The sequence below is a fragment of the Callithrix jacchus genome, chromosome 10 (assembly GCF_049354715.1).
Source record: "Callithrix jacchus isolate 240 chromosome 10, calJac240_pri, whole genome shotgun sequence".
Taxonomy (NCBI): domain Eukaryota; kingdom Metazoa; phylum Chordata; class Mammalia; order Primates; family Cebidae; genus Callithrix; species Callithrix jacchus.
Genome location: NC_133511.1, coordinates 16,589,693 through 16,615,011, shown reverse-complemented (window position 1 = coordinate 16,615,011; position 25,319 = coordinate 16,589,693). Strand labels below are relative to the sequence as shown.

The following is a 25,319-nucleotide window of genomic DNA, read 5'->3' as shown; positions in this document are numbered from 1 at the left end:
TAATTTAAAACAATTGAAAATATGAACTGTTGCTGATTTTGTTCAACACGAACAGCACTACCGTTGTAAGGTTAGCAAGGTACCCAATGTAATAAATCTCCATAGGGGAAGTTTATGAAAATGATGTTACGCCAGTTGAGTTCAGTTCTCTTTTCAGCTGGAGCTTTAAGTCTTTGAGGGTTCTAGGTGCTACATGTAAATGTGCTTAACAGTACACAGGCTTCTTGACAAACGCTGTTCTTGGGAAGCGTGCAATTCTTCTGTGAGTCTGTGTTATTTTTACCTGTGAGTTGGCATTCCAGGAAAGAGTAGCATGTACTCATTAAGAAAATTCAGCTCGAAATTTATTCAGCTTTTTGTCTTCTTAGAACCTCATATTCAGGCCATCTTGCCAAGTTCTTCCCGTCTTTCTGCTCTGGGACTAAAATTTCTTCTCTTTTCTTTTCTTTTCCTTTTTCTTTTGATAGACTCTCACTCTGTAACCCAGGCTGGAGTGCAGTGGCACAATCTCAGCTCACTGTAACCTCCACCTCCCTGGCTCAAGCAATTTCCCTGCCTCAGCCTCCCAAACAGCTGGGACTACAGGCGCACACCACTATGCCTGGCTAAATTTTTTTGTATTTCTAGTAGAGATGGGGTTTCACCATGTTAGCCAGACTGGTCTCAAACTCCTGACCCTAAGCAATCCACCCACCTCGGCCTCCCAAAGTGCAAAATTTTATTTTTTAGAGCTTAATTTCCCACCATAACGTGAAATAACTGTTCTTTGGAAAAACTACTTTGGAATTAACCATTACTTTTTAAAATTTTATTTAAAAACATTTCTGTAACAGTTATAGGTTGAATACCCCTAATTCAAAAATAAAAATATGTCCCCAAATCTGGAACCCTTTGAGTGATGACGTGGCACCATGTGGAAAATTCTATACATAAGCACTTAATACAAACTTTTTTTTTTAATACACAAGATTATTTAAAATATTGTGTAAAATGACCTTCCAGCTATGTGTAAAAGGTATATATGAAACATAACGTTTTGGATAAGAGATATTCAACCTGTAGTGTTATTCTTATTGTTCTTCTTGTTTCATTTTATTGTTTTGAAACAGGGTCTCCCTCTCACCCAGGCTGGAGTGCAGTGGCGTGATCACAGCCCACTATAGCCTTGACCTCTTGGATTAATATCTTACTCCCTCAGCCTCCTGAGTACTAGGACTACGGGCATATGCCATCATGCCCAGATAATTAAAAAAAAATTTTTTTTTGTAGTGATGGGAGGTCTTGCTCTGTTGCCCAGGCTGGTCTCAAACTCCTGGGATTACAGCATGAGCCACCGGGCCTGGCCTGTTTTGTCATTAGTTTAAAGTGGCACCCAAAGAATATTTGTCATTTCATAGACACTGTTCTTTGGGTGCCACTTTAAACTATTAGCTCTTGCCCTTTTCTTCCCAATATCCCTAATACTTTTCTGCCCAGTCCTTTCTCTCTATCCAGAGCATTTTCTGTTTGTCCTACATTTTCTTTCTGTCCTTCTCCTTTTTTCCTGCTCTTCCCTCTTTTTTTTTTCTTCTTTTTGGAGATGGAGTCTCACTCTGTTGCCCAGGCTGAAATGTGATGGTGTGATCTTAGCTCACTGCAACCTCTGCCTTCTGGATTCAAGTGATTCTTCTGCCTCAGCCTCCCAAGTAGCTGGGACTATAGGCATGCATCACCATGCCTGGCTAATTTTTGTACTTTTTTTTTTTTTGAGGTGGAGTTTCACTCTTGCTGCCCAGGCTAAAGTGCAATGGCATGATCTTGGCTCACTGCAACCTCTGCCTCCTGGGTTCAAGTGAGTCTCCTGCCTCAGCCTCCCAAGTAGCTGGGATTACAGGCATGTGCCACCATGCCTGGCTAATTTTGTATTTTTAGTAGAGATGGGGTTTCTCTCTGTTGGTCAGGCTCATCACAAACTCCTGACCTCAGGTGATTTGCCCGCCATGGCCTCCTACTCCTAAAGTGCTGGGAATACAGGTGTGAGCCACTACACCTGGCCTTTTTTTTTTTTTTTAAAGTAGAGACGGGATTTCACCACGTTGGACATGCTGGTCTTGAACTCCTGACCTCAAGTGATCTGCCTGCCTCAGCCTACCACAGTGCTAGGATTACAGGTGTAAGCTACTGCTCCTGGCCCCTTTCCTCTCTTTTTTAGGGCTTTGAGGCATCCTTTCAACAGCCCCTTAACCTTAAAATTAAGCTGTCGATCCTATTCTAAGTATCTCCCTCTTAAATTTCTGCAATTTGGTCAATCTGAAATAAACACCTGAAAAGAGAAAATTGAATACCTATATTTTGTAAATAATTCCTGTCTGACCTTCATTTTTATTATCCACTCTGCCTTTTCCTCCATTCCTTTTTTCTTTAAAAAACATTTTTGTCCAATACATTTAAGTGATAAACCTGTAGGACGAGAGTTGATTCAACCATCTAAAACATTGTTGGCACTTTGTAAATGTTGAAGTAACAATGACAACAGTAATGCCAGTGTGCCTTGGAGAGTTGCTCACAGTGTTGGAGACACTCGTAGGCCTTCTGTTTTCTGAGAGGGTGAATGTCAACCAGATGGGAATTACTGGAACTGAGAAATCATTTTTTTGTTGTCTGTAAAAATTTCTCTTCTATATCTTGAATCTCAAGTAATCACCAGAAAATTTCCTTTCTTTCAATACCATTTAATTTTGCACAGTATATCATTTTCCAGTTTACTTTCTGACTTTCAGTAAACTCTCCATTCTCCACCCACACATTAGAAATGCCTGACTATTGTATATTCACCATTTAGTATGGCCCAGAGAAGCACAGAAAAATAAAAGTGCAGCTGCTCACCTAAAAAGCACTATACATTTTATTTTATTTTATTATTATTTTTTGTTGCCCAGGCAGGAGTGCAGTGGTGCGATCTTGGCTCACTGCAGCCTCCACCTCTCGGGTTCAAGCAACTGAGCTTATAGGCAGCTGGGATTATAGGCGCCTGCCATCATGCCTGGCTGATTTTTGTATTTTTACTAGATATGGGATTTCACCATGTTGGTCAGCCTGGTTTTGGGCTCCTGACCTCAAGTGATCTGCCTGCCTTGGCCTCCCAAAGTGCTGGGATTATAGGCGTAAGCCACCATGCTTGGCCCGCTATACATTTTAAATTATAGTTGTCAGCTACTTACTGTGGAGTTTATTGAAAGCTGACTGACCCTTATCTTTGCTGGCCATGTTGAGTCCTTGTGTCTCGAGTTGGCTAGCATCCTTGCATCCCAGCCATTCCTTAGGCTTGACAGCTGCGTATTTTCTCAGAAACAGTTGTGACTGATATGTATAATGAATAGAATAACCAGTTCTTTCCAAATACATCCCTGTTTTGCCCCCTCAGTACTTGATTTGACTCTTTGTTACAAGCTGAAATATGGACTTCAATTAAAACATTGGAAGCCAGGTCTGGTGGCTCATGCCTGTAATCCCAGCACTTCAGGAGGTTGAGGTGGGAGGATCCTTTGAGACCACCCTGGGCAACATAGTGAGACTGTCACTATAGAAAATTAAAAAAAATATATTATCCAGGTGTGGTGGTGTGTCCCTGTAGTCCCAGCTACTCGGAAGGCTGAGGTGAGAAAATAGCTTTAGCCCACAAGGTCGAGGCTGCAGTGAGCTCTGGTCATGTCACTGCATTCCAGCCTGGGCAACAGTGCAGACATTAGGATCTTCCCAAGAATGTGGCCAGCCTATATTCTGACCTTTCTGACGTGGCACATTATTAATCACGGCCATTTAATGTGTAACAGGTTGCAATAAAGAGTCCAGCTTGTGTTGGTTTGGGGTTCTTTTAAATTTGTTTTCTGACGACAATTCTGTTTTCTAGTAAATTTTAAATAAAAATGGTTTTTCATCAAGGCTGATTCCAAAGGTACTTAAGTTCCTTTCTAGCCAGCTCTTCTTAGCTGGGTCCTGTGAAAGCATTACCCCCTATAGAAAAAGAAAATTGAGTGACTATTTTTTCAGTTCTCCCAAACAGTTACTGTTCTAGATGCATTGAAGAGAAGTCAATTCATTGCATACAGTGATGCTTTAGGGCAGTTGTTCTGAGTTTGATTCAGGGACCCCATAGTCTCCAGTTCTTTCAGTGGCCACAACATTATTTTCACTTTTCATTCTTATTCTCTCACAATTAAAACGTAGAGATTTCCGGAGACCATGCTGTGTATGATGCTGCAGTTGCTCTGATGACCAAGGGGGTGTGTGGTTGTATATGCTTGTCTTTTCAATTTTCGTCTTAATTTCTGATTTTTAATTTGATTTCTAAGCAAATATTGAAAGATATTACTCGCATAATCAAAACTTCTTTGAAGGTTCTTCTAAATTCTAAGAGAAGGAGCCCTTAGAGCGAACAGTTTGGGAGCAGCTGTCTTAAGGCTGTGAGACCGACTTCTCTGGGAGGACTCCTCCTGGGGAGGGCTGCGCAAGGGCAGTGCAGTCAACCAGTCAGTTGCTCAGTAGACATTTTAAACATTGAATTAAACTGAGCTCCTAGAATATAACTTTTGAGGCCTTATTTGAGATTTTCTCCCAAGGCAATGTTTGAGCATTGAGAGCCTTTTAACTTGGGCCGAGTTTCGGTGAGATAGATAGTTGGCAATTCTCAGTATCAAGTCAACGATTTCAGAAGTTATATTCAAGGAATACCTCCTTTAACTGGTAGATTAATTAGGTAGCTTATTGGCATTATCTAGATAGATCAGTGCTGCCCAATAGTAAGAAGGCCACATATATTATTTACAGTTTAAAAATAATCGTATTTAAAAAGCAAAAAGAGGTGAAATTAGTTTTATTATCTTTTGTTTAGTCTAATATATCTAAAATATTATCATTTCCACATGTAATCAATATAAAAATGTATCAAGGAGATAGTTTAATTTTTTTACTACTGTCTTTGAAATCTGATATATATTTTACATTTAGAGCACATCAGTCTGGATAGTCACACGTGGCTGATGCCTAATGTAGATTACAGACCTAGACCATAAAATAGTTCTAGAGCTGAGCTGAGAATATTCTAGAATAGATAAGTTTTGTCATAAAAATAGAGAATAAAAATTTTGCTACAGAAAGTATAAAAAAAGCTTACAGTGACAAAATGTTTGATATCTGCCTAAATTTTAAAGACATTTCAAAGAAAGTAGAGCTCTTTCCTTAAAAAAAAAAAAAAAAAAAACTTAAAAAAAAATAAGCTTTCCTTCAAACTCTGATGTTTTCTCTTTCCTTCTAAAAACGATACAGTCTGTTCACTATATTCTTTGAAATTACTGAATGCTCATCAGCATACCAGTGTAAGGATTCGGGATTCTTTCTCCTTTTGGAAGAATTCGAGCCCTTGTGATCTTTGCACTTCCCTCCTAAGCAGTCCTTTCTCGAAATGTCCATTTGTCCTGGCATATCCCTGAAGCCTTACTGTCTCCTGTAGGGCGTTTATTTCACAGGGGGAAGGGTGTTTGTTTTGATCTTAATGCTGAACTCTCCCTTAGTTCATTGTCTTTTACTCTGTTGCCTTATCGTGCTTGCGAATGTGGTGTCAGAATGTGCCTGTTGTGAAGAAAGCATTATTTTTTTTTTCAGCTTCATTCACTATGAACATTCTTGTGCTTACAAAAATGAGTTGAGTTAAAAAGAACTGTGTTTTTTAGCCGTGAGAACTAAAAGGGGGAAATAGTAATTTTTTCCTCTTATAGAATGAATAATAAAGAACTGTGACTTTAAATTTGGCATGATCTCAATTTAATTTTTTCCTACTACATGCCAATTGAGAAAGAATTTGTTGAATGGGAATGTCTTGAGTAGGGAAATTAATGACTCTTACAATCTGTATCTCTTTAATAGCATATTTGATACAGTGTCATGTTTAATTAATATTAAAGTGTCAATTTAAAAAATCATGCTCTTTGCAAGATAAGAGAATTCGTTGTAGAACACGCAAACTTAGGAAATACACGGTCTCTTGGTAACATGTTGGAAGTTTTCTTCTTTATTTATTATAATTTTCATATGTAAGTTCAATTAGGAGATTTATAGATTTCCTCTTTTTTTTGAGTCTCACTCTGTTGCCCAGGAGGCTGGAGTGCAGTGGTGCGACCTTAGCTCACTGCAACCTCCGCCTCCCGGGCTCAAGCAATTCTCCTCCTTCAGCCTCCCAAGTAGCTGGGATTACAGGCACGTGCCACTGCACCCGGCTAATTTTGAGACCACTGGTCTCAAACTCCTGACCTTGTGATCTGCTCACCTTGGCCTCCCAAAGTGCTGGGATTACAGGAATGAGCCACTGTGCCCGGCCAGGGGGTTTATATATTTTTAACCCCAATATAAAAACATTCTTTGAGAGTTTATCTTTTCTTTACTTACTAATTTACCTTTGTTGTGGACACAATTTCTCAAGCAGCTGGCATGTACCTTACACCAAAACCTTTATTATATAGCCTTCAGTAATCTGTAGCTGTGAAACTCATACGCATTTCTCTGTTGAAGTATTCTCAAAATAATTATACCTGTGTGCCAGCCACCTGCTGTCTGACTTTGCAGTTTCTCTGTTCCAACTTTATTTATTCTGCTTTTTAGAAAACTCCCACTTTCCAGTTTGCAGCTAAGGTAGGAGCTGAGTTCCCTTCTCTGTTAAGTGGTCTTATCAGGCAGTTATGCCACTGCCAAGCAGCACTAAGTGCCTTACTCTCAGATGTTAGCTAGTAGGTAGGGTTGGCAAGGGGAGCCTGGCAGGCTGTGAAGAAGCAGACCCCTGTCTCTCTGGCACGGCCCTCAGGGTCAGGTCTTGCCGCGGGTTCTATGCTATGGCTCCGTGTGACTTTCCTGAATGGAATGCGTTTGTTTTTTTCCAGCTCTGTTATTTCCATGTTCTTCCCACATTCGCTGGCAGCAGCCAGTTGGTTCTGAATGCTGCCCACAAATTGTTAGCTATTTTGCTTCTTGGTCCCTCAATTTGCCCCTTGAATAAGGAACTGATGTGTTTCGGATCCGGGATCATGTTGCTTAGTGAAGCAAATCTAATCCTTGCCAAGGAATGCCTAAAGTTGAAGGCTTGAGTCCAGAAGGAAACAAAATGACAGCAGCAGTACCTGTAATTAACATATATTGCCTGTTTACCATGTGCCAGGCATTATATTAAGCAGGTTGCATGGATTAGCTTAGTTAATCCGCAGCATCCCTTTAAAGTAGGTTCCATTGTTGCCCACGTTTTCTAGATCCAGAGCCGTAGGAAAGTTAAATAACCTGTTCCAGGTTATACACTGAGGGATAGTTCCCAGATTTTGAATGTAAGTAGCTTGATTCAGAGTCCTTGCTTTCAATGCTGTATTCCATTGCCAGGCAATTTTTTGGAGAAAGGGTCTCATCCTGTTGCACAGACTGCAGTGCAGTGGCAGAATCATGGCTCACTGCAGCCTTGCTAGGCTCGAGCGATAGGCCTAGGCTCATGCAATCCTTTTGCCTCAGCCTCCTGAATGACTGGGACTACAGGTACGCACTACCACACCTGGCTATTTTTTTTATTTTTTATAGAGATGAGGTCTCACTGTGTTGTCCAGGCTGGTCTTGAACTCCTGGCCTCCAGCCATTCTCCTGCCTCGAACTCCCGAAACGTTGGAATTACAGGCGTTAGCCACCGTGCCTGGCTCAGAGCTTCACTTCCAATGTCTTCTGGAATCTTAATTCTCACTGAAGAGTAGACAGGAGTGTGTTGTTTTAATCTATTAAAACTTCTCGGTATGTGCCTTCTAAGAACAGATGATATTCATTGCAGTTTTTCCTGAAGAGATAAGATGCATTTCTCTTTAAAATTTGTGTATGTATTTATTATTTATTATTATACATATTTATGGTGTACATTTGATATTTTGCTACATGCATACAACATGTAATGATCAAATCAGGGTAATTAGGATATTCATTAGCCCAAAGATTTATCATTTCCTTGTGTTGGTGACATTTCAAACCTTCTCCTTCAGCCATTTTGAAATATGTAATAAATTGTTGTTAACTATAGTCAACAAAAGGCATTATTGCTAGTACAGATACTTCTTGACTTAGGATGGATTATGTCCCAGTAAACCCATTATAAGTTGAAAATATGGTAAGTCCGAAATGAATTTAATACACTCTGTTGTTATTTACCCATGTGGTTATGTGGCTCACTGGGAGCCACAGAATCTCTCTTTCCCATAACGAAGGTCCTGTTGCTGCAGAATGCAAATGAAATTAGAGTGAGTGCCTTGTGAATCAGGGAGGCCTGACTCTATGAATCCCTGTGACCCAGTACTCTCTTGGAAGTGAAAGGGTACAAAAATTTCATAAGTTAACCTTGAAGGCCGCTCTCCTTTCCCCAGTTATATTGTACATGCGATCAATCAGTAGGGAGTGGGTAGAGGTGGAAGATTTCAGCCACAGGCCCTAGATAGTTGTTGCCCTCTGTTATTAGAATAAATAAATTCTGCCTTTTGCATATCATGGCATGCACAGACAGTTGAGATCGGAGGTGATCCATTATCACTTGTAACCCATTTCCAACACACCTGTTTGGAAGTTATTTTTTTCTTTTGAGACAGGGTCTCATTCTGCTGCTGGCACGATCATAGCTCACTGCAACTTCAGTCTCCCAGGATCAAACTATGCTTCCACCTCAGCCTCCTGAGTAGCTAGGACTTACAGGCACATGCTCCCATGCTCAGCTAATCAAAAAAAATTTTTTTTAGTAGAGATGGGGTTTCACCATGTTGCCCAGGTGATCCTGAACTCCTGGATTCAATCAGTCTGCCTGCCTTGGTCTACCAAAGTGCTGGGATTATAGCTGTTTGGCAGCTCCACTATGGGTATATGCCTCCAAGTGTCTAAGCTTGTTATATTTATGAAACCATTCTGTACACTACAAGGTGCCATTCACATGTAAGATTTTATTAATAATGACTATTAAGATCCAGCAATTTATTCTAGAAAGAGACATTGTGCACCATGGTTTTTGTTTGTTTGCTTGCTTGTTTGTTTTGGGAGCTGTCCTGAGAGGAGCAGGAGCAGACGCTAGACCAGTTGTGGTGTTAAGGTCTTGTATGTGATCTGGCGCAGTAATGAGGAGAAGTGGAAATGCAGGTGGTCAAGGGTTATGTGGTCTAAGACTTCTTATAAAAGACCAAGCAGCTGATGAGATTCTCATTAAATTCTCTACCTTCTTCTCTGCCTATCCCAGTTCTCTCTGTAGTGAAAATCTGCTTTCTTTGTGAAGTCTTTTCCGAACTTTTCTACCTCTTCTATAGGTGAAGGTCATTGGGCATCCTCCGTTCTATTATTATGTCTGGTACTGGCTCCACTGATTGCACTTCCAGTGCTGTATTGTTTTCAGTTCCACACATCTTTTTCCTTATTAGAGTGTGACCTCCTTGAAGTTTAGGCTGTGTCTGATTAATCCTTATAGCTCCAGCCACACCCAGCTCATTTCATCACGTGCCCTCATTAGGCAGGGCTTGAATGCGCTTTGAGTACAGCTGAAACTTGTCTCCCTGTGCTTTTCTCCCATGAATCCTCATTCTAACACCTGAAACAACTTCAAATAAAGTTACTTTTATGCCAGCCATTTATACATCTGAATAACCTGCCAAGTATGGCTCCAAACAGTCTTCATTTCTCTGAGCTAAACGTTTTTACTGTTGAAATTTTGTTTCCCTGGTTTTTTGCTCAGTAAGTACTGTGTACATTTCCTTTACCTCTCTGGTGCATAGAATCTTAGAATTTTAAGATTTGGAGAGGACTAAAGGTCGACTAGTCTAGGCTCTTCATCGAACCAGTATTGCTTCCATACTGATTAAGTAATTGAAACTGAGATATAGACATATTTTGGAACAACACAAATATTTTTAAGTACTTCACTGAGGAAGTTTAGATTTAGTAGACTGTTAAAAGTCCTTCATCTTTCATTCTGCATTAAAATGTATTTGCCAATGAGTATCTTATTGAAAAGGGGAACATTGGAAAGATATGTTTTATGATGCAGTGCCTATATGCTAAGGAAAGATCTTCAGATGCTTTTTTTTTTTTTTTGAGAGACGGGGTCTCTCTTTGTCGCCCAGGCTGGAGTGCAGTGGTGCCATCTTGGCTTACTGCAACCGCCACCTCCCAGGTTCAAGTGATTCTCCTGCCTCAGCCTCCAGGGTAGCTGGGACTATGGGCACGTGCCACCACGCCTGGCTAATTTTTTGAATTTTTAGTAGAGACGGGGTTTCACCATGTTAGCCAGGATGTACTCAATCTCCTGACCTCGTAATCTGCCGGTCTTGGCCTCCCAAAGTGCTGGGATTACAGGTGTGTGCCACTGCGCCCAGCGATCTTCAAATTCTTATAACATTATTAAGAATTTGATGCTAAAGCCAAGCCACCTAGGGTTCAGTCCTGCATCTGCCACGTACTTGTTGTAAATTACTTAACCTTGGGTTAATTACTTAATCTCTGTGTGCCTCAGTTTCTGTATTTATGAACAAGGTTTAATGATAATGTGGCTGTTAGGAGGTTTAAATGAGATAGTACTTCCAAAGCACTAAGAATTATGCCTGGTCCGTAGTAAACATTCGGTATATGGTTGCTGCTGCCACCACCATCACTGCTGCTGTTACTATCACTGAGTTCGACAAGTACCTGGTGAGATGTGAAAACTTCTCATAGAACCTTAGTAAGACGCCATGTACTTATGCTATAAGCTTGTTGCCTTTAAAAATTTTTCTTTTATTTAAGGCAAGCTTCTTGTCTTAATGAGAGGCCCTACATACCACTTTGCACTGAAACATGATTTAACCCAGACCATAACCACATCTGTGGAGTAATGAAGTATTTTGTCATAGGATTTTACCACATAAGCAATTTAAGCAATGGCAGAAGACCCATTAGCTTTTGGAATCTGTTCCTTTGAGACCAACTTGCTAGGAATCCATTTCCTATCTTTTTAAAGAGGGTAAATTAATTTTCCTCATTGACATTCTGTAAACAAAATACTGGCAGCTTATATTTTGTGGAATGTAATGTTTTAAAGTGAATCTAATTTTCTTAGTAAACTGCTTTTAATAATGCATCAGAGTAAACTTTTTCCTCTGTTGTCAGGTTGCTATCAAGATCATAGATAAGACCCAGCTGGATGAAGAAAACTTGAAGAAGATTTTCCGGGAAGTTCAAATCATGAAGATGCTTTGCCATCCCCATATCATCAGGCTCTACCAGGTAGGCTCATTAGTGTATAGCAGGTAGCTGCAGAGAACCCAGGATGTTGTATGTGTGGCTTCCTTTGAAGAAATGTGGGTGGGTGAATATTTTTTGTTTCTATGTTAATCCTACTATCTTTCCCACCCTTCTGTTTGCCCACGCAGCACTTAGTATCCTCAAGTTTCCCCTGGCCATTTGCTAGTAAGTTTTCCTTACCCAAGTAGGTCTTTTTCATTTGTTCTTTAATGTTTGATGCCATTCTTAGCATGAACTGAAAAAAAAAGATTAATTCAGAAGATGAGAATTTATTTTATTTCATTCAGAATTCTAAAGCAAGATGGGAAACCCAAAAAGAAGAGAATTTAGAGAGGTGAAAAGTTAGAGATGAATGTGACATTATTTTTTTACAACATTATTTGAATACTAGTTTCTGTGATCATGTTACAAATTGTGATGGCAAAGGATATTTTCAGTATTGCTTCTTGTATCAATCAGAACCTACCTCTTTTCTATTCTAATAGGCTCCTGACTTAGTTTTCCAAGGTAGTAGTTAATTATTTTGATAATCAAGAGACCAAATCTCTCCAATAGGAGAGATTTCTACTTCAGTTTTTTTTTTGTCTACCCAGGAAACATACATATTTCATGCCATCATCAAAATGAATCCCTAGCCTAACTACAAAAGCAGTAAATCTGATGGCTGGAATTTCAAATGGAATAGGAGGAGAGGACTTTGCCTTAGCGGGCTGGTGGACGAGATATTTTGGGAGAGGTGGGGCTTCAGGATGCTTCTCAAATTGCAGTGTGTTGGCAGCTGAAAACTTTGCCTCTGCATGGGCCCAGCTCTACTTGCTGCTTTCTGCCAGAACAGCCGTCTCTTAGTTCTGAAGGAAGTGGCCACCCACTCGGTTCATTTGCTGCTGTTAGTCTGCAGTAAATGGTTACTGGCCCAGACATAGGACCATGTGTAAGAGTGGAGAAAGTACACCCAAGGCACCATGGGCAAACTTTCATACCCTGTTAATTTTATGGAAAAGGAAACATGTTGTGTGGTTAAAACTATAGCATTAGAGCTCTTCCCTGGAATCAGCTGCTCACATAATGAAATTAGGTCAACAGGAGAAGACCTGTTGAAATTTATCAGCCTAAATTATGTTGAACAACACCTATGTTCTGCCCCACAAGCAAATTTGTGAAAGCTTCCTGGTGTTGCCTGAAGACCTGTATCTGTGAGCTTGCAGGTGACTAACCTCGGCTTCCTTCCTATCCTCATAGACTGAATACATTTCTTGACCTTACACTTTAAAATAAATCATCTTTAAATAATTGTGGGGCTTACCTTTCTCAAGAGGTTGACTTGTAGGTATTACCTTTGTAACTGAATTCTGCACGTTCGTCTTACTCAAGATTAGCCTATGAGAATTTTCAAAGGTCCAGTGCTGGCTTTGAGCATTGGCTTCTTTCAAGCTTTAATTTTGCTTTCTGGCAGCTAGGTTTTAAATTTTTTTAAATTTATTTGTTTATTTATTTTTGAGACAAAGTCTCACTCTGTTGCCTAGGCTGGAGTGCAGTAGCATGATCTCCACTCACTGCAGCCTCCACCTCCTGGGTTCAAGTGACTCTCCTGCCTCAGCCTCCCAAGTAGCTGGGGTGACAGGCATGTGTCACCATGCAGAGCTAATTTTTGTACTTTTAGTAGAGATAGGGTTTCAACATGTTGGCCAGGCTGGTCTTGAACTCCTGACCTCAAGTGATCTGCTCACCTTGGCATCCCAAAGTGCTGGGATTATAGGTGTAAGCCACTTCTTCCAGCTTATTTTTATTTTTTATGGATAGGTTCTCACTCTGTCACACAGGCTGGAGTGTAGTGGGACCAACATGGCTCACTGCAGCCTTTACCACCTGAACTCAAGTGATCCTCGCACTCAGCCTCCTGAGTACCTGGGACTACAACCACCCACCACTCTGGTTGTACTTTTTTTTTTTTTTTTTTTTTTTTGATGATTTTGATTTTTAGTAGAGACAAGGTCCCACTATGGTCTGGTCTCGAACTCCTGGGCTCAAGCAATCCTCTCGCCTTGGCCTCCCAAAGTGCTGGGATTACAGGTGTGAGCTGCTGTGCCTGGCCTGTTGGTAATGGGAGATTCTGAGCTGCCAGCGTGAATGGCTTGTGAATTGTCATGATTTGGTATCAGGGTTGTTTTCAGGTCATTCTCCTCAGGTTTATCGAGTGAGCAAAAATGTATAGGAAACAACAGTTTTTGAACTCCTGAAAAGTTTAATAATAAAATAATATTTGCAGTCAATAAAAGGCTTGGAGAGATATACAACTGACATTCGTTTTTTTCTTTCATTTTTTCTAAACAACTGCATATATTTATTTTTTGTCATATGAATTAACATGAGAGAGCTCAGAAGCAACACATGGGCTTATGTTGTCAGCATATATAGAGTTTTTAAAAAGGAAAGAGAAGGAAGAATAAAAAAGAACAACACAGCTATTAGATTAGAAAATTAGTATATACTCATACTATGGGATACTATGAAGCAATTAAAAAGAAGAGACAGATCTGTATAACACATGATACTGTTATATGATATTAATGCAGAAAAAGCTAAAGTGACTAGGAATTAATTAACTGTGAAGTGTACTGAAAGTCTGTAACTGTATTGTTCAGTATGGTAGTCACTAGCCACATGCGGCTATTGAGTAATTAAATGTGGCCAGAGTGACTGAGGAACTGAATTTTTTTTTTTTGAGATGGAGTCTTATTCTGTCACCCAGGCTGGAGTGCAGTGATGCAGTCTCGGCTCACTGCAACCTGTGCTTCCCAGGTTCAAGCAGTTCTCCTGCCTCAGCCTCCTGAGTAGCTGGGATTACAGGCGCCCACAACTGTGACCAGCTAATTTTTGTATTTTTGGTAGAGATGGGGTTTCACCACATTGACCAGATTGGTCTCAAACTGCTGATCTCTGGTAATCTGCCTGTCTTGGCCTCCCAAACTGCTGGGACTACAGACATGTGCCACCTTGCCCAGCTGGAACTGAAGTTTTAATTGTATTTAATTTTAATTAATTTAAGTGTAAAACTAAAAGTTAATAATTTTTAAAAAAAATTGTTGAAATAATATTTTGGATATATTGGAGTAAATAAAAAATTATTAGAATTATCTTCAGCTTTTCCTTTTTCCACTGCAGCTTCTAGAGAAGTTAAAACTATATATGCAGTTCATATTATATTTCTATTGGACAGCACTGTTCTAGAAGGATATACAATAAGCAGTGAACCGTGTTCCTCTGGGGATTGAGATGGAGGCGACTGGGAAGAGGAACGCCTTTGGTCTTTTGTTTTATAATGAGCGTATATAGTCATTATTACGTTTAAAAAATGTTTGATAGAAAATGTGAAAAGGAAGAAAGGACTGACAGCATACTACAATGAATTTTAAAAAGGAGCCACATAGGGACCAAGACAAAATACAAATCACATTATGTTACTTTAAAAGGTTGAATATTTTGGCCAGGCGTGGTGGCTCATGCCTGTAATCCTAGCACTTTGGGAGGCTGAGGCAGGAGGATCATGAGGTCAGATTGAGACCAGCCTCACCAACCTGGTGAAACCCCGTCTTTATTAAAAATATGGAAAAAATTAGCTGGGCGTGGTGGTGTGTGCTTGTAATCCCAGATTCCAGGAGGCAGAGGTTGCAGTGAGCTGAGGTCACATCACTGCACTTCAGCCGAGGTGACAGAGACTCCATCTCAAAAAAAAAAAAAAAAAAAAAAGGGGGTTGAATATTTTAAATTACTGTTCTCTTTTTTTCAAATAAATGGGCAGTGGAAGCGAACGTTGTCATTTCTATTGAACAAAGAAAGCTATGTGTGATTTCTGTGGAGTTCTAATGTGATTCCCTTTTTTTTTTTTTTTTTTTGCTTTAGTTGTTTTTTGTTTTTTGATGGGAGATTTTTGTGCATCAAGTGCTTGATGTTGAATCTGAAGTTTAAGTTTTGGTTCTTGGCACCTTCTTTGCCTGTCAGTTTTATGGAGCTTAAGTGCAGAGACCTCATGGAACATCAAAAGGATCTCTTTCAAGCAATGAATGTTTCCTACTTTTAAGAACTTGGAGGAGTACCTATTTTCCCCTTCTTAATAACATTTATATTTGTTTCCTTCAAAATGTTTTAAATTTCCTTTAATCCATAGTGATTATTAATATTTCAAATGAGAAAAGAGGAGTCATTAGTTTCTCTTCCTGTATCAGCCTGTCATTTGTGTCACTGTCTGTCACTTTCCTGCCTTTGCACCAGGTTATGGAGACAGAACGGATGATTTATCTGGTGACAGAATATGCTAGTGGAGGGGAAATATTTGGTAAGTACATTTATTGCATTCTCTAAGCAGCTATTGAGCACACTATGGCAAACCTAAAATAGCCGTCCAGTGCCTTTGTCCCTTGAACAGCTGTCGCTTGGTGCTGTTCTTCAGTCCTGTCATTTTCTATCAACAACAAAGTAATTTTAATTTGTTTCAATTAATCTAGTAAAATCCCTTCAACACATTTGTTTCCTTAGCAAAGGTGTTTTGTTTATTTCAGTCAGGTGCTGACAGTTGAGATGAAAGATTTCCACAAACAAGCATCCTTTCTGAACATGGGACTGAGGGTCTTTCTTGTTAGCAGGTTCTGACTGGGGTTACCAAGTGTGACAGAACTCCTACACGTGTGCGGGCCCTGTTGCGTGAGAAAGAGCCACTTGGAGCACACAATCTCCCCTGAATGAATTCCTTAAAGTTTGTTAAACTGTAACATGTAACGGTGTTATTTACCATGTGTTCATAGTTCCCCTCAATGATTCTTGTAGTTTTGGGGGTTCTGCCTTCAGTGGCTATGTTTTCCTCTCACACTTAGCTTTAGCACAATGTCAAATGAGCAGGAGACTTTGTTACTGACAAATCTGATTTTTAAGGTGGTAAAAACTGACAAGAAGTTTTTTAATAACAGTGATAAATGGAGCCAAGTAGAGTTAAAGGGTAAATTTCCAATTCTAAATTGATGTGTCTTTCATTTTTTCTTTTGGCGATTAACTACAGAGAAAAGTTTCTTTATATACCTTAGGTTTGCCTAATTTCTTTATTTTTAAACAATTTATAAATATGAACACTTATTAATTTAAATTAAAAAAAAATTAAACATTTGCTCCTTCCTGCGTGCCAATGAAATGTATTTAAAAGCATGGAATCACTTGTAAAATGGAATCATCTTATTAATGACTAGTCACTTGTGGCTGTATGGGTGTGTGTGTGTGTGTGCACGCGTGCATTTTAAAGTTTCCCTAGAGATCTAATTTTTTTTGTGTCACAGTATCTTTAGGATAAGTGCTAGTCCTTTTTAAAAGAGGTATCATTATTTCTTAGTTGGCTTTGTATATATGATTAGTTTATGTTAAAGCTAATGTCGATAGAATAATTTATAATCAATATAGTATGGGAGGGGATACTTTATTTCAAAGAAATGAAACCATAACAAAATTGGAAGAATAACGTTGTTTGTCAAGAAGGTATGGTAGCCCTTCTTTATGTAGGATAATTCTATGCCAATCATGTTCCTTGGACATACTGACTCAATTAAGATACTGGTTTTCCCTTCTGTGGAGAAATCTTGGAAATAGTCAGGGAAATCAACATTATTACTTTCAAGATGAGAATGGAAACTGCAAAACTCTGTATAGTCGAGAACAGTATGCAGATGGCAGTTTGGTTAACTTTTGGAGGTCAAGGTAGTCTTCCTGGAGGGCACAGTTATATGGAAATATATGAACCAGAAAGTAAAAGCATGAGAGAGAATATTTGGAGAGAGAGTAATAGCAGTCATGTTATTGGGAGACTATACTGCGGTCTGACATTCCAGGCACATATTATGATAACCCTGCCTTAGTTAAGATCACAAATGTATACAAAGGCAAATAGAAAACTTTTATTATCTAGATAATGCTTTTTCTTTGGAAAAGGTGTTGCTCTGTTGCCCAGGCTGGAATGCAGTAGTGCAATCTTAGCTTACTGCAGCCTCAAACTCCTGGGCTGAAGCAATCCTCATGCCGCAGCCTGCTGAGTAGCTGAGACTATACGTATGTGCTGCCACACCTGGCTAATTTCTAAATTTTAAGTAGAGATTGGGAGGCGGTCTCACTACGTTGCTCAGGCTGGAAGACACATTTTTACAAGTTTTATTCTATAAAAAAAATCAAACATTTCCCAAGTTCTTGAGCTGCCTGTTAGATATTTTATCTCATAGAAAGACATTTATTGGTGGAGAAACAATGGTAATTTGGGGAGAAAAAAGATCATGTCATGACATATATGTCATATATATTATATATATGTTATATTTTTATTGCACTTTAGGTTCTGGGGTACATGTGCAGAACATGCAGGATTGTTGCATAGATACCTACGTGGCATCTATATGTGGTTTGCTGCCTCCACCCCGCCGTCACCTATATCTGGCATTTCTCCCCATGTTATCCCTCCCCAACCTCCCTACCCTCCACTGTCTCTCCCCTATTCCCCTTTAACAGACCCCAGTATGTGATGCTCCTCTCCCTATGTCCATGTGTTCTCATTGTTCAACACCTGCCTATGAGTGAGAACATTTGGTATTTGATTTTCTGTTCTTGTGTCAGTTTGCTGAGAATGATGGTTTCCAGATTGATCCATGTCCCTACAAGGGACACAAACTCACCATTTTATAATGGCTGTATAGTATTCCATGATGTATATGTGCCACATTTTCCTTGTCTGGTCTGTCATTGATGGGCATTAGGGTTGGTTCCAGGTCTTTGCTATTGTAAACAGTGCTGCAATGAACATACGTGTGCATGTGTCTTTATAATAGAATGATTTATAATCCTTTGGATATATACCCAGTAATGGGATTGCTGGGTCAAATGGAATTTCTATTTTTAGGTCCTTGAGGAATCGCCACACTGTCTTCCACAATGGTTGAACTAATTTACACTCCCACCAACAGTGTAAAAGTGTTCCTATTTCTCCACATCCTCGCCAGCATCTGTTGTCTCCAGATATTTTAATGATCACCATTCTTACTGGCGTGAGATGGTATCTCAGTGTGGTTTTGATTTGCATTTCTCTAATGACCAGTGATGATGAGCATTTTTTCATATGTTTGTTGGCCTCATAAATATCTTCTTTTGAAAAGTGTCTGTTCATATCCTTCACCCACTTTTGAATGGTTTTGTTTGTTTTTTTCTTGTAAATCTGTTTTAGTACTTTGTAGATTCTGGATATTAGCCCTTTGTCAGATGGGTAGATTGCAAAATTTTTTTCCCATTCTGTTGGTTGCCGGATCACTCTAATGATTGTTTCTTTTGCTGTGCAGAAGCTCTGGAGTTTAATTATGTCCCATTTGTCTATTTTGGCTTTTGTTGCCAATGCTTTTGGAGTTTTAGTCATGAAGTTCTTGCCTATGCCTATGTCCTGAATGGTTTTGCCTAGGTTTTCTTCTAGGGTTTTTATGGTATTAGGTCTTATGTTTAAGGCTTTAATCCATCTGGAGTTAATTTTAGTGTAAGGTGTCAGGAAGGGGTCCAATTTCTGCTTTCTGCACATGGCTAGCCAGTTTTCCTAACACCATTTATTAAACAGGGAATCCTTTCCCTATTGCTTGTTTTTGCCAGATTTATCAAAGATCATATGGTTTTAGATGTGTGGCGTTGCCTCCGAGGGCTCTGTTCTATTCCATTGGTCTATATCTCTGTTTTGGTACCAGTAACATGTTTTGATTACTGTAGCCTTATAGTATAGTTCAAAGTTAGGTAGCATGATGCATCCAGCTTTGTTCTTTTTGCTTAGACTTGTCTTGGCTATGCAGGCTCTCCTTTGGTTCCATATGAAGTTTAAGGTGGTTTTTTCCAGTTCTGTGAAGAGGGTCATAGGTAGCTTGATGGGTATATTGTTGAATCTATAAATTACTTTGGGTAGTATGGCCATTTTCACAATATTGATTCTTCCTAACCATGAACATGGAATATTTTTCCATCTGTTTGTGTCCTCCCTTATTTCCTTGAGCAGTGGTTTATAGTTCTCCTTGAAGAGGTCCTTTACATCCTTTGTTAGTTGTATTCCTAGGTATTTTATTCTCTTTGTAGCAATTGTGAATGGCAGTTTGTTCTTGATTTGGCTCTCTTTAAGTGTGTTATTGGTGTGTAGGAATGCTTATGATTTCTGCACATTGATTTTGTATCCTGAGACTTTGCTGAAGTTGCTTATCAGTTTCAGGAGATTTTGAGCTGGAGACAAAGGGGTCTTCTAAATATAGAATCATGTTGTCCTCATATAGAGATAATTTGACTTCCTCCTTTCCTAATTGAATACCCTTTATTTCTTTTTCTTACCTCATTGTTCTGGCTAGAACTTCCAATACTACATTGAATAGGAGTGGTAAGAGAGGACATCCTTGTCTAGTGCCAGATTTCAAAGGGAATGCTTCCACCCATTCAGTATGATATTGGCTGTGGGTTTGTCATAAACAGGTTTTATTATTTTGAGATATGTTCCATCGATACCTAGTTTACTGAGAGTTTTTAGCATAAAGGGCTGTTGAATATTGTTGAAGGCCTTCTCTGCATCTATTGAGATAATCATGTGGTTTTTGTCTTTGGTTCTGTATATGTGGTGGATTACGTTTATAGACTTGTGTATGTTGAAACAACCTTGCATCCCTGGGATGAAGCCTACTTGATTGTGATGGATAAGCTTTTTTATATGCTGTTGCAGTCAGTTTGCCAGGATTTTATTGAAGATTTTTGCATCTATGTTCATCATGGATATTGGCCTGAAGTTTTCTTTTTTAGTTGAGTCTCTGCCAGTTTTGGTATCAGGATGGTGTTGGTCTCATAAAATGATTTGGGAAGAAGTACCTCGTTTTGGATTGTTTGGAATAGTTTCAGAAGGAGTGGTACCAGCTCCTCTTTGTGGGTCTGGTAGAATTCGGCTGTGAACCCATCTGGACCTGGGCTTTTTATGGTTGGTAGGTTCTTAATTGCTGCCTCAAGTTCAGCCCTTGTTTTTGGTCTATTCAGGGTTTTGACTTCTTCCTGATTTAGGCTTGGGAGGGTACAAGTGTCCAGGAATTATCCATTTCTTCCAGGTTTACTGGTTTATGTGCATAGAGTTAGTTTTTTGTAGTAATCTCTGATGGTAGTTTATATTTCTGTATTGGTGGTGATATCCCCTTTATCGTTCTTTATTGCCTCTTTCATTCTTCTTTCTTTTCTTTTTTATTAATCTGGCTAGCGGTCTGTATTTTGTTGATCTTTTCAAAAAACCAGCTCCTGGATTTATTGATTTTTTTTGAAGTGTTTTTTGGTGTCTCTCTCTCCTTCATTTCTGCTCTGATCTTATTTCTTGTCTTCTGCTAGCTTTTGAGTTTTTTTGATCTTGCTCCTCTAGCTCTTTCAATTTTGATGATAGTGTGTCGATTTTAGATCTTTCCTTGCTTCTTATGTGGGCATTTATTGCTATAAATTTTCCTCTAGACACTGCTTTAAATGTGTCCCAGAGATTCTGGTATGTTGTGTCTTCATTCTCATTGGTTTTGAAGAACATCTTTATTTCTGTCTTCATTTCATTGTTTATCCAGTCAGCATTCAAGAGCCAGTTGTTCAGTTTCCATGAAGTTGTGCAGTTCTGAGTTAGTTTCTGAATTCTGAGTTCTAACTTGATTGCACTGTGGTCTGAGAGACTCTCTGTTTTGATTTCTGTTCTTTTGCATTTGCTGAGGAGTGGTTTACTTCCAATTATGTGGTCAATTTTAGAGTAGGTGTGATGTGGTGCTGAGAAGAATTTATATTCTGTGGATTTGGGGTGGTGAGTTCTGTAGATGTCTATTAGATTTGCTTGATCCAGATCTGAGTTCAAGCCCTGGATATGCTTGTTAATTTTCTGTCTTGTTGATCTGCCTAATATTGACAGTGGAGTGTTAAAGTCTCCCACTATTATTGTGTGGGAGGTCTAAGTCTCTTTGTAGGTCATTAAGAACTTGCTTCATGTATCTGGGTGCTCCTGTATTGGGTGTGTATATAATTAGGATTGTTAGTTCTTCTTGATGCATTGATCCTTTTACCATTATGTAATGCCCTTCTTTGTCTCTTTTGATCTTTGTTGGTTTAAAGTCCATTTTATCAGAGACTAGGATTGCACTTCCTGCTTTTTTTTTTTTGCTTTCCATTTGCTAGGTAAATCTTCCTCCATCCCTTTATTTTGAGCTTATGTGTGTCCCTGCATGTGAGATGGGTTTCCTGGATACAGCACACTGATGAGTTTTGACTTTTTAATTCAATTTGCCAGTCTGTCTCTTTTGATTGGGGCATTTAGCCCATTTATATTTAAGGTTAATATTGTTATGTGTGAATTTGATCCTGCCATTTTGATGCTAGTTGGTTGTTTTGCCCATTAGTTGATGTAGTTTCTTCATGGTGTCAATGGTCTTTACCATTTGGTACATTTTTGGAGTGGCTGGTACTGGTTGTTCCTTTCTATGTTTAGTGCTTCTTTCAGGAGCTCTTGTAAGGCAGGCCTGGTGGTGATGAAATCTCTCAGCAATTGCTTTGTAAAGGATTTTATTTCTCCTTTGCTTATGAAGCTTAGTTTGGCTGGATATGAAATTCTGGGTTGAAAGGTCTTTTCTTTAAGGATGTTGAATGTTGGCCCCCGCTCTCTTCTGGCTTGTAGGGTTTCTGCTGAGAGATCCGCTGTGAGTCTGATGGACTTCCCTTTGTGGGTAACCCGACCTTTCTCTCTGACTGCCCTTAGCATTTTTTCTTTCATTTCAGCCCTAGTGTATCTGATGATTATGTGCCTTGGGGTTGCTATTCTTGAGGAATATCTCTGTGGTGTTCTCTGTTATTTCCTGGGCTTGAATTTTGGCCTGCCTTGCTAGGTTGGGAAAGTTCTCCTGGATAATATCCTGCAGAGGGTTTACCAGCTTGGATTCATTCTCTCTATCACATTCAGGTACACCTATCAATCGTAGAATAGGTCTTTTCACATAATCCCATATTTCTTGGAGGCTTTGTTCATTTCTTTTCAGTCTTTTTTTTCTAATCTTGTCTCTCATTTTATTTCATTGAGTTGATCTTCAATCTCTGATATCCTTTCTTCTGCTTGGTCGATTTGACTATTGAAATTTGTGTGTCCTTCACGAAGTTCTCAAGTTGTGTTTTTCAGCTCCATCAGGTCATTTATATTCTTCTCTAAGCTGTTTATTCTCATGAGCATTTTGTCAAACCTTTTTTCAGGGTTCTTAGTTTCTTTGCATTGGGTTAGAATGTGTTCTTTTAGCTCAGAGAAGTTTGTTACTACCCACCTTCTGAAGCCTGTTTTTGTCAATTCATCAGACTCATTCTCCATCCAGCTTTGTTCCCTTGCCGGTGAGGAGTTGTAATCCCTTGGAGGAGGAGGAGAGGCATTCTGGTTTTGGGTGTTTTTGTCCTTTTTGTGCTGGTTTCTTCCCATCTGTGTGGATTTATCTACCTGTGGTCTTTGTAGTTGGTGACTTTCAGATGGGGTCTCTGAGTGGACGTCCTTTTTGTTGATGATGAAGTTATTTCTTTCTGTTTCTTAGTTTTCCTTTTAACAGTCAGGCCTCTCTGCTGTAGGACTGCTGGAGGTCCACTTCAGACCCTGCTTGCCTGGGGATCACCTGTGGTGGCTGCAGAACAGGAAGGGTTTCTGCCAGTTTCTTCTTCTGTTATCTTAGTCCCAGAAGGATACCTGCCAGATGTCAGCCTGAGCTTTCCTTTATAAGATGTCTCTTTGGGGCCGGGCGCAGTGGCTCACGCCTGTAGTCCCAGCACTTTGGGAGGCTGAGGCGGGTGAATCACGAGGTCAAGAGATCGAGACCATCCTGGTCAACATGGTGAAATCCCGTCTTTACTAAAAATACAAAAAAATTAGCTGGGCATAGTGGCGTGTGCCTGTAATCCCAGCTACTCGGGAGCCTGAGGCAGGAGAATTGCCTGAACCCAGGAGGCAGAGGTAGCGGTGAGCCAAGATCGCGCCATTGCACTCCAGCCTGGGTAACAAGAGTGAAACTCTGTCTCAAAAAAAAAAAAAAGATGTCTCTTTGGATATACGGGAGTCAGGGAGCTGCTTGAGGCGACAGTCTGACCCTTATAGTAGCTCAAGTGCTGAGCTGTGAGCTCCATTGTTCTGTTCATAGCTGCTGGGCAGGTATGCTTAAGTCTGTTGCAGTGGAACTCATAACCACCTTTTTTCCCAGGTGCTGTGTCCTGGGAAGGTGGGGGCTTTATTTATAAGTTCCTGATGTGCTGCTGCCTTTTTTTGAGAGATCCCCTGCCCATCTAGGAGGTAGCCTAGTCACAGTCTGCCAACAGAGGCGTTGCTGAGCTGCCATGGGCTCTGCCCAGCTGCTGTGTGAACTTCCTTGTGGTTTTGTTTATAGAGGTATAGGTAGAACTGCCCGGGTAATGGCGGAGTGCCTTGGTAATGGGGGACTGCCTCAGTAAGGGTGCACTGCCTCAGTAGTGGTGTGCTGCCTTGGTAGTGGTGGACGCCCTTCCCCCCATGTAGCTGGACCATCCTGGGTCCAACTACACTTGCTGTGAAACTCTCAATCCAGAGCATTTCAGATTGCTGGTCTTTGTGGGGTGGGACTCATCGAGCCAGATCATCTGGCTCCCTGTTTCAGTCCCCTTTTTTTCAGTTGAATGGGCAGCTCTGTCTCCTAGGCATTCCAGGTGCCAGTTGAAATGGCCACCCAGATTTGTGTGAGTTTTTGTGCAGAGACCCACCATGCCGGCTGAAACAGCCTTGCTGGAAACTTGTGTTGCTTTTCGGCCCAGAAATCTCCTGGTCTGTGGGCAGTAATAACTCATTTGGAAATGCGGTGATCTTGTTGGGAACTGCACTCCAGAGCTTTTCCTATTTGGCCATCTTGCGATCATGTCATCTTAATGTTTGTAATAACCAAAGACCCAAACATACCAGATCTACCTTACTCTTTAAGAAAGCAGATTTTATTTATTTATCTATTTCTTCTTTTTTGAGCTAGGGTCTTCCTCTGTTGTCCAGGTGGAAGTGCAGTAACATGGTCACAGCTCACTGCAGCCCCAACTTCCTGAGCTCAAGTGATCCTCCTGCCTTATGCTCCCTAGTAGTTGGGACTATAGATATATACCACCATGCCAGGTTAATTTTTAAAGTTTTGTAGAGATTAGGTCTCATTATGTTTCCCAGACTGGTTTTGAATTCCTGGGCTCTAGCATTCCTCCTGCCTTGTCCTCCCAATATGTTGGGATTATAGGCATGGGGCACTGCACCCAAGAAGAAGCCGTATTGGAGAGAGAATAGTTTCTTGGTCATGGACTTCAAGTGAATGTACCTCAAGGAATGAACAAACAGAATACCACTTGTGATAATATTGCTTTAAAAACAAAATACTTTAGGTTGGTGCAAAATTATTGTGGCTTCTGTCATTTAAAGTAACGGCAAAAACTGCAATTACTTTTGCACCAACCCATAATTATATAACACATTATATAATATATAACAATAGAATATGAAATATGTTATTATTGTTACTATTAAGTAATATTATTATAAAAGGTCCAGATAAGGAAGAAAATAGTGTATTACCTAAAGAAATTATTGAGACTGCACAGGGATAGAACTGTCTCATGAGCTCTGATTTTTTAAGTGTTTGTGTAAAAAAGATGAAAGGGGCTTAGTCAAGAAAACCCAGGCTTTGGATATATTTAGACCTAAGTTTGAATCAGATCTTTGGCACTTACTTGCCTTTTTACTTAGAGCAAATTACTAGATGATTCTGGGACACAGTTCCAAGGTCTATAAAAGAAAAGATCTAGAATATTTGCATTAAAGTTGTGGAGATTAAATGAGATAGCATATAGAGCTCTAGCACAGTGCTTCCTTACTCCTTCATGTGTGAGAATGAATGGGAGACCAACTTCTGGCATAAAGGTGTGAGGAGCTCTGCTGACCTGCCTTGCTTGCTGAAACAAGT

General features: G+C 39.9%; 1 protein-coding gene across 16 annotated transcripts in view; it reads left to right on the top strand.

The window, feature by feature from the left end:
• SIK3 (SIK family kinase 3) overlaps positions 1-25,319 on the top strand; it is a 262,659-nt gene that overhangs the window by 129,713 nt on the left and 107,627 nt on the right. For all 16 annotated transcript variants that reach the window (XM_035264652.3, XM_078339525.1, XM_035264647.3 and 13 more), the window contains 2 exons: positions 11,164-11,280; positions 15,568-15,631. In XM_035264652.3, coding sequence (XP_035120543.1) covers positions 11,164-11,280; positions 15,568-15,631 — 181 coding nt within the window. The remainder of the gene's footprint in view (positions 1-11,163; positions 11,281-15,567; positions 15,632-25,319) is intronic.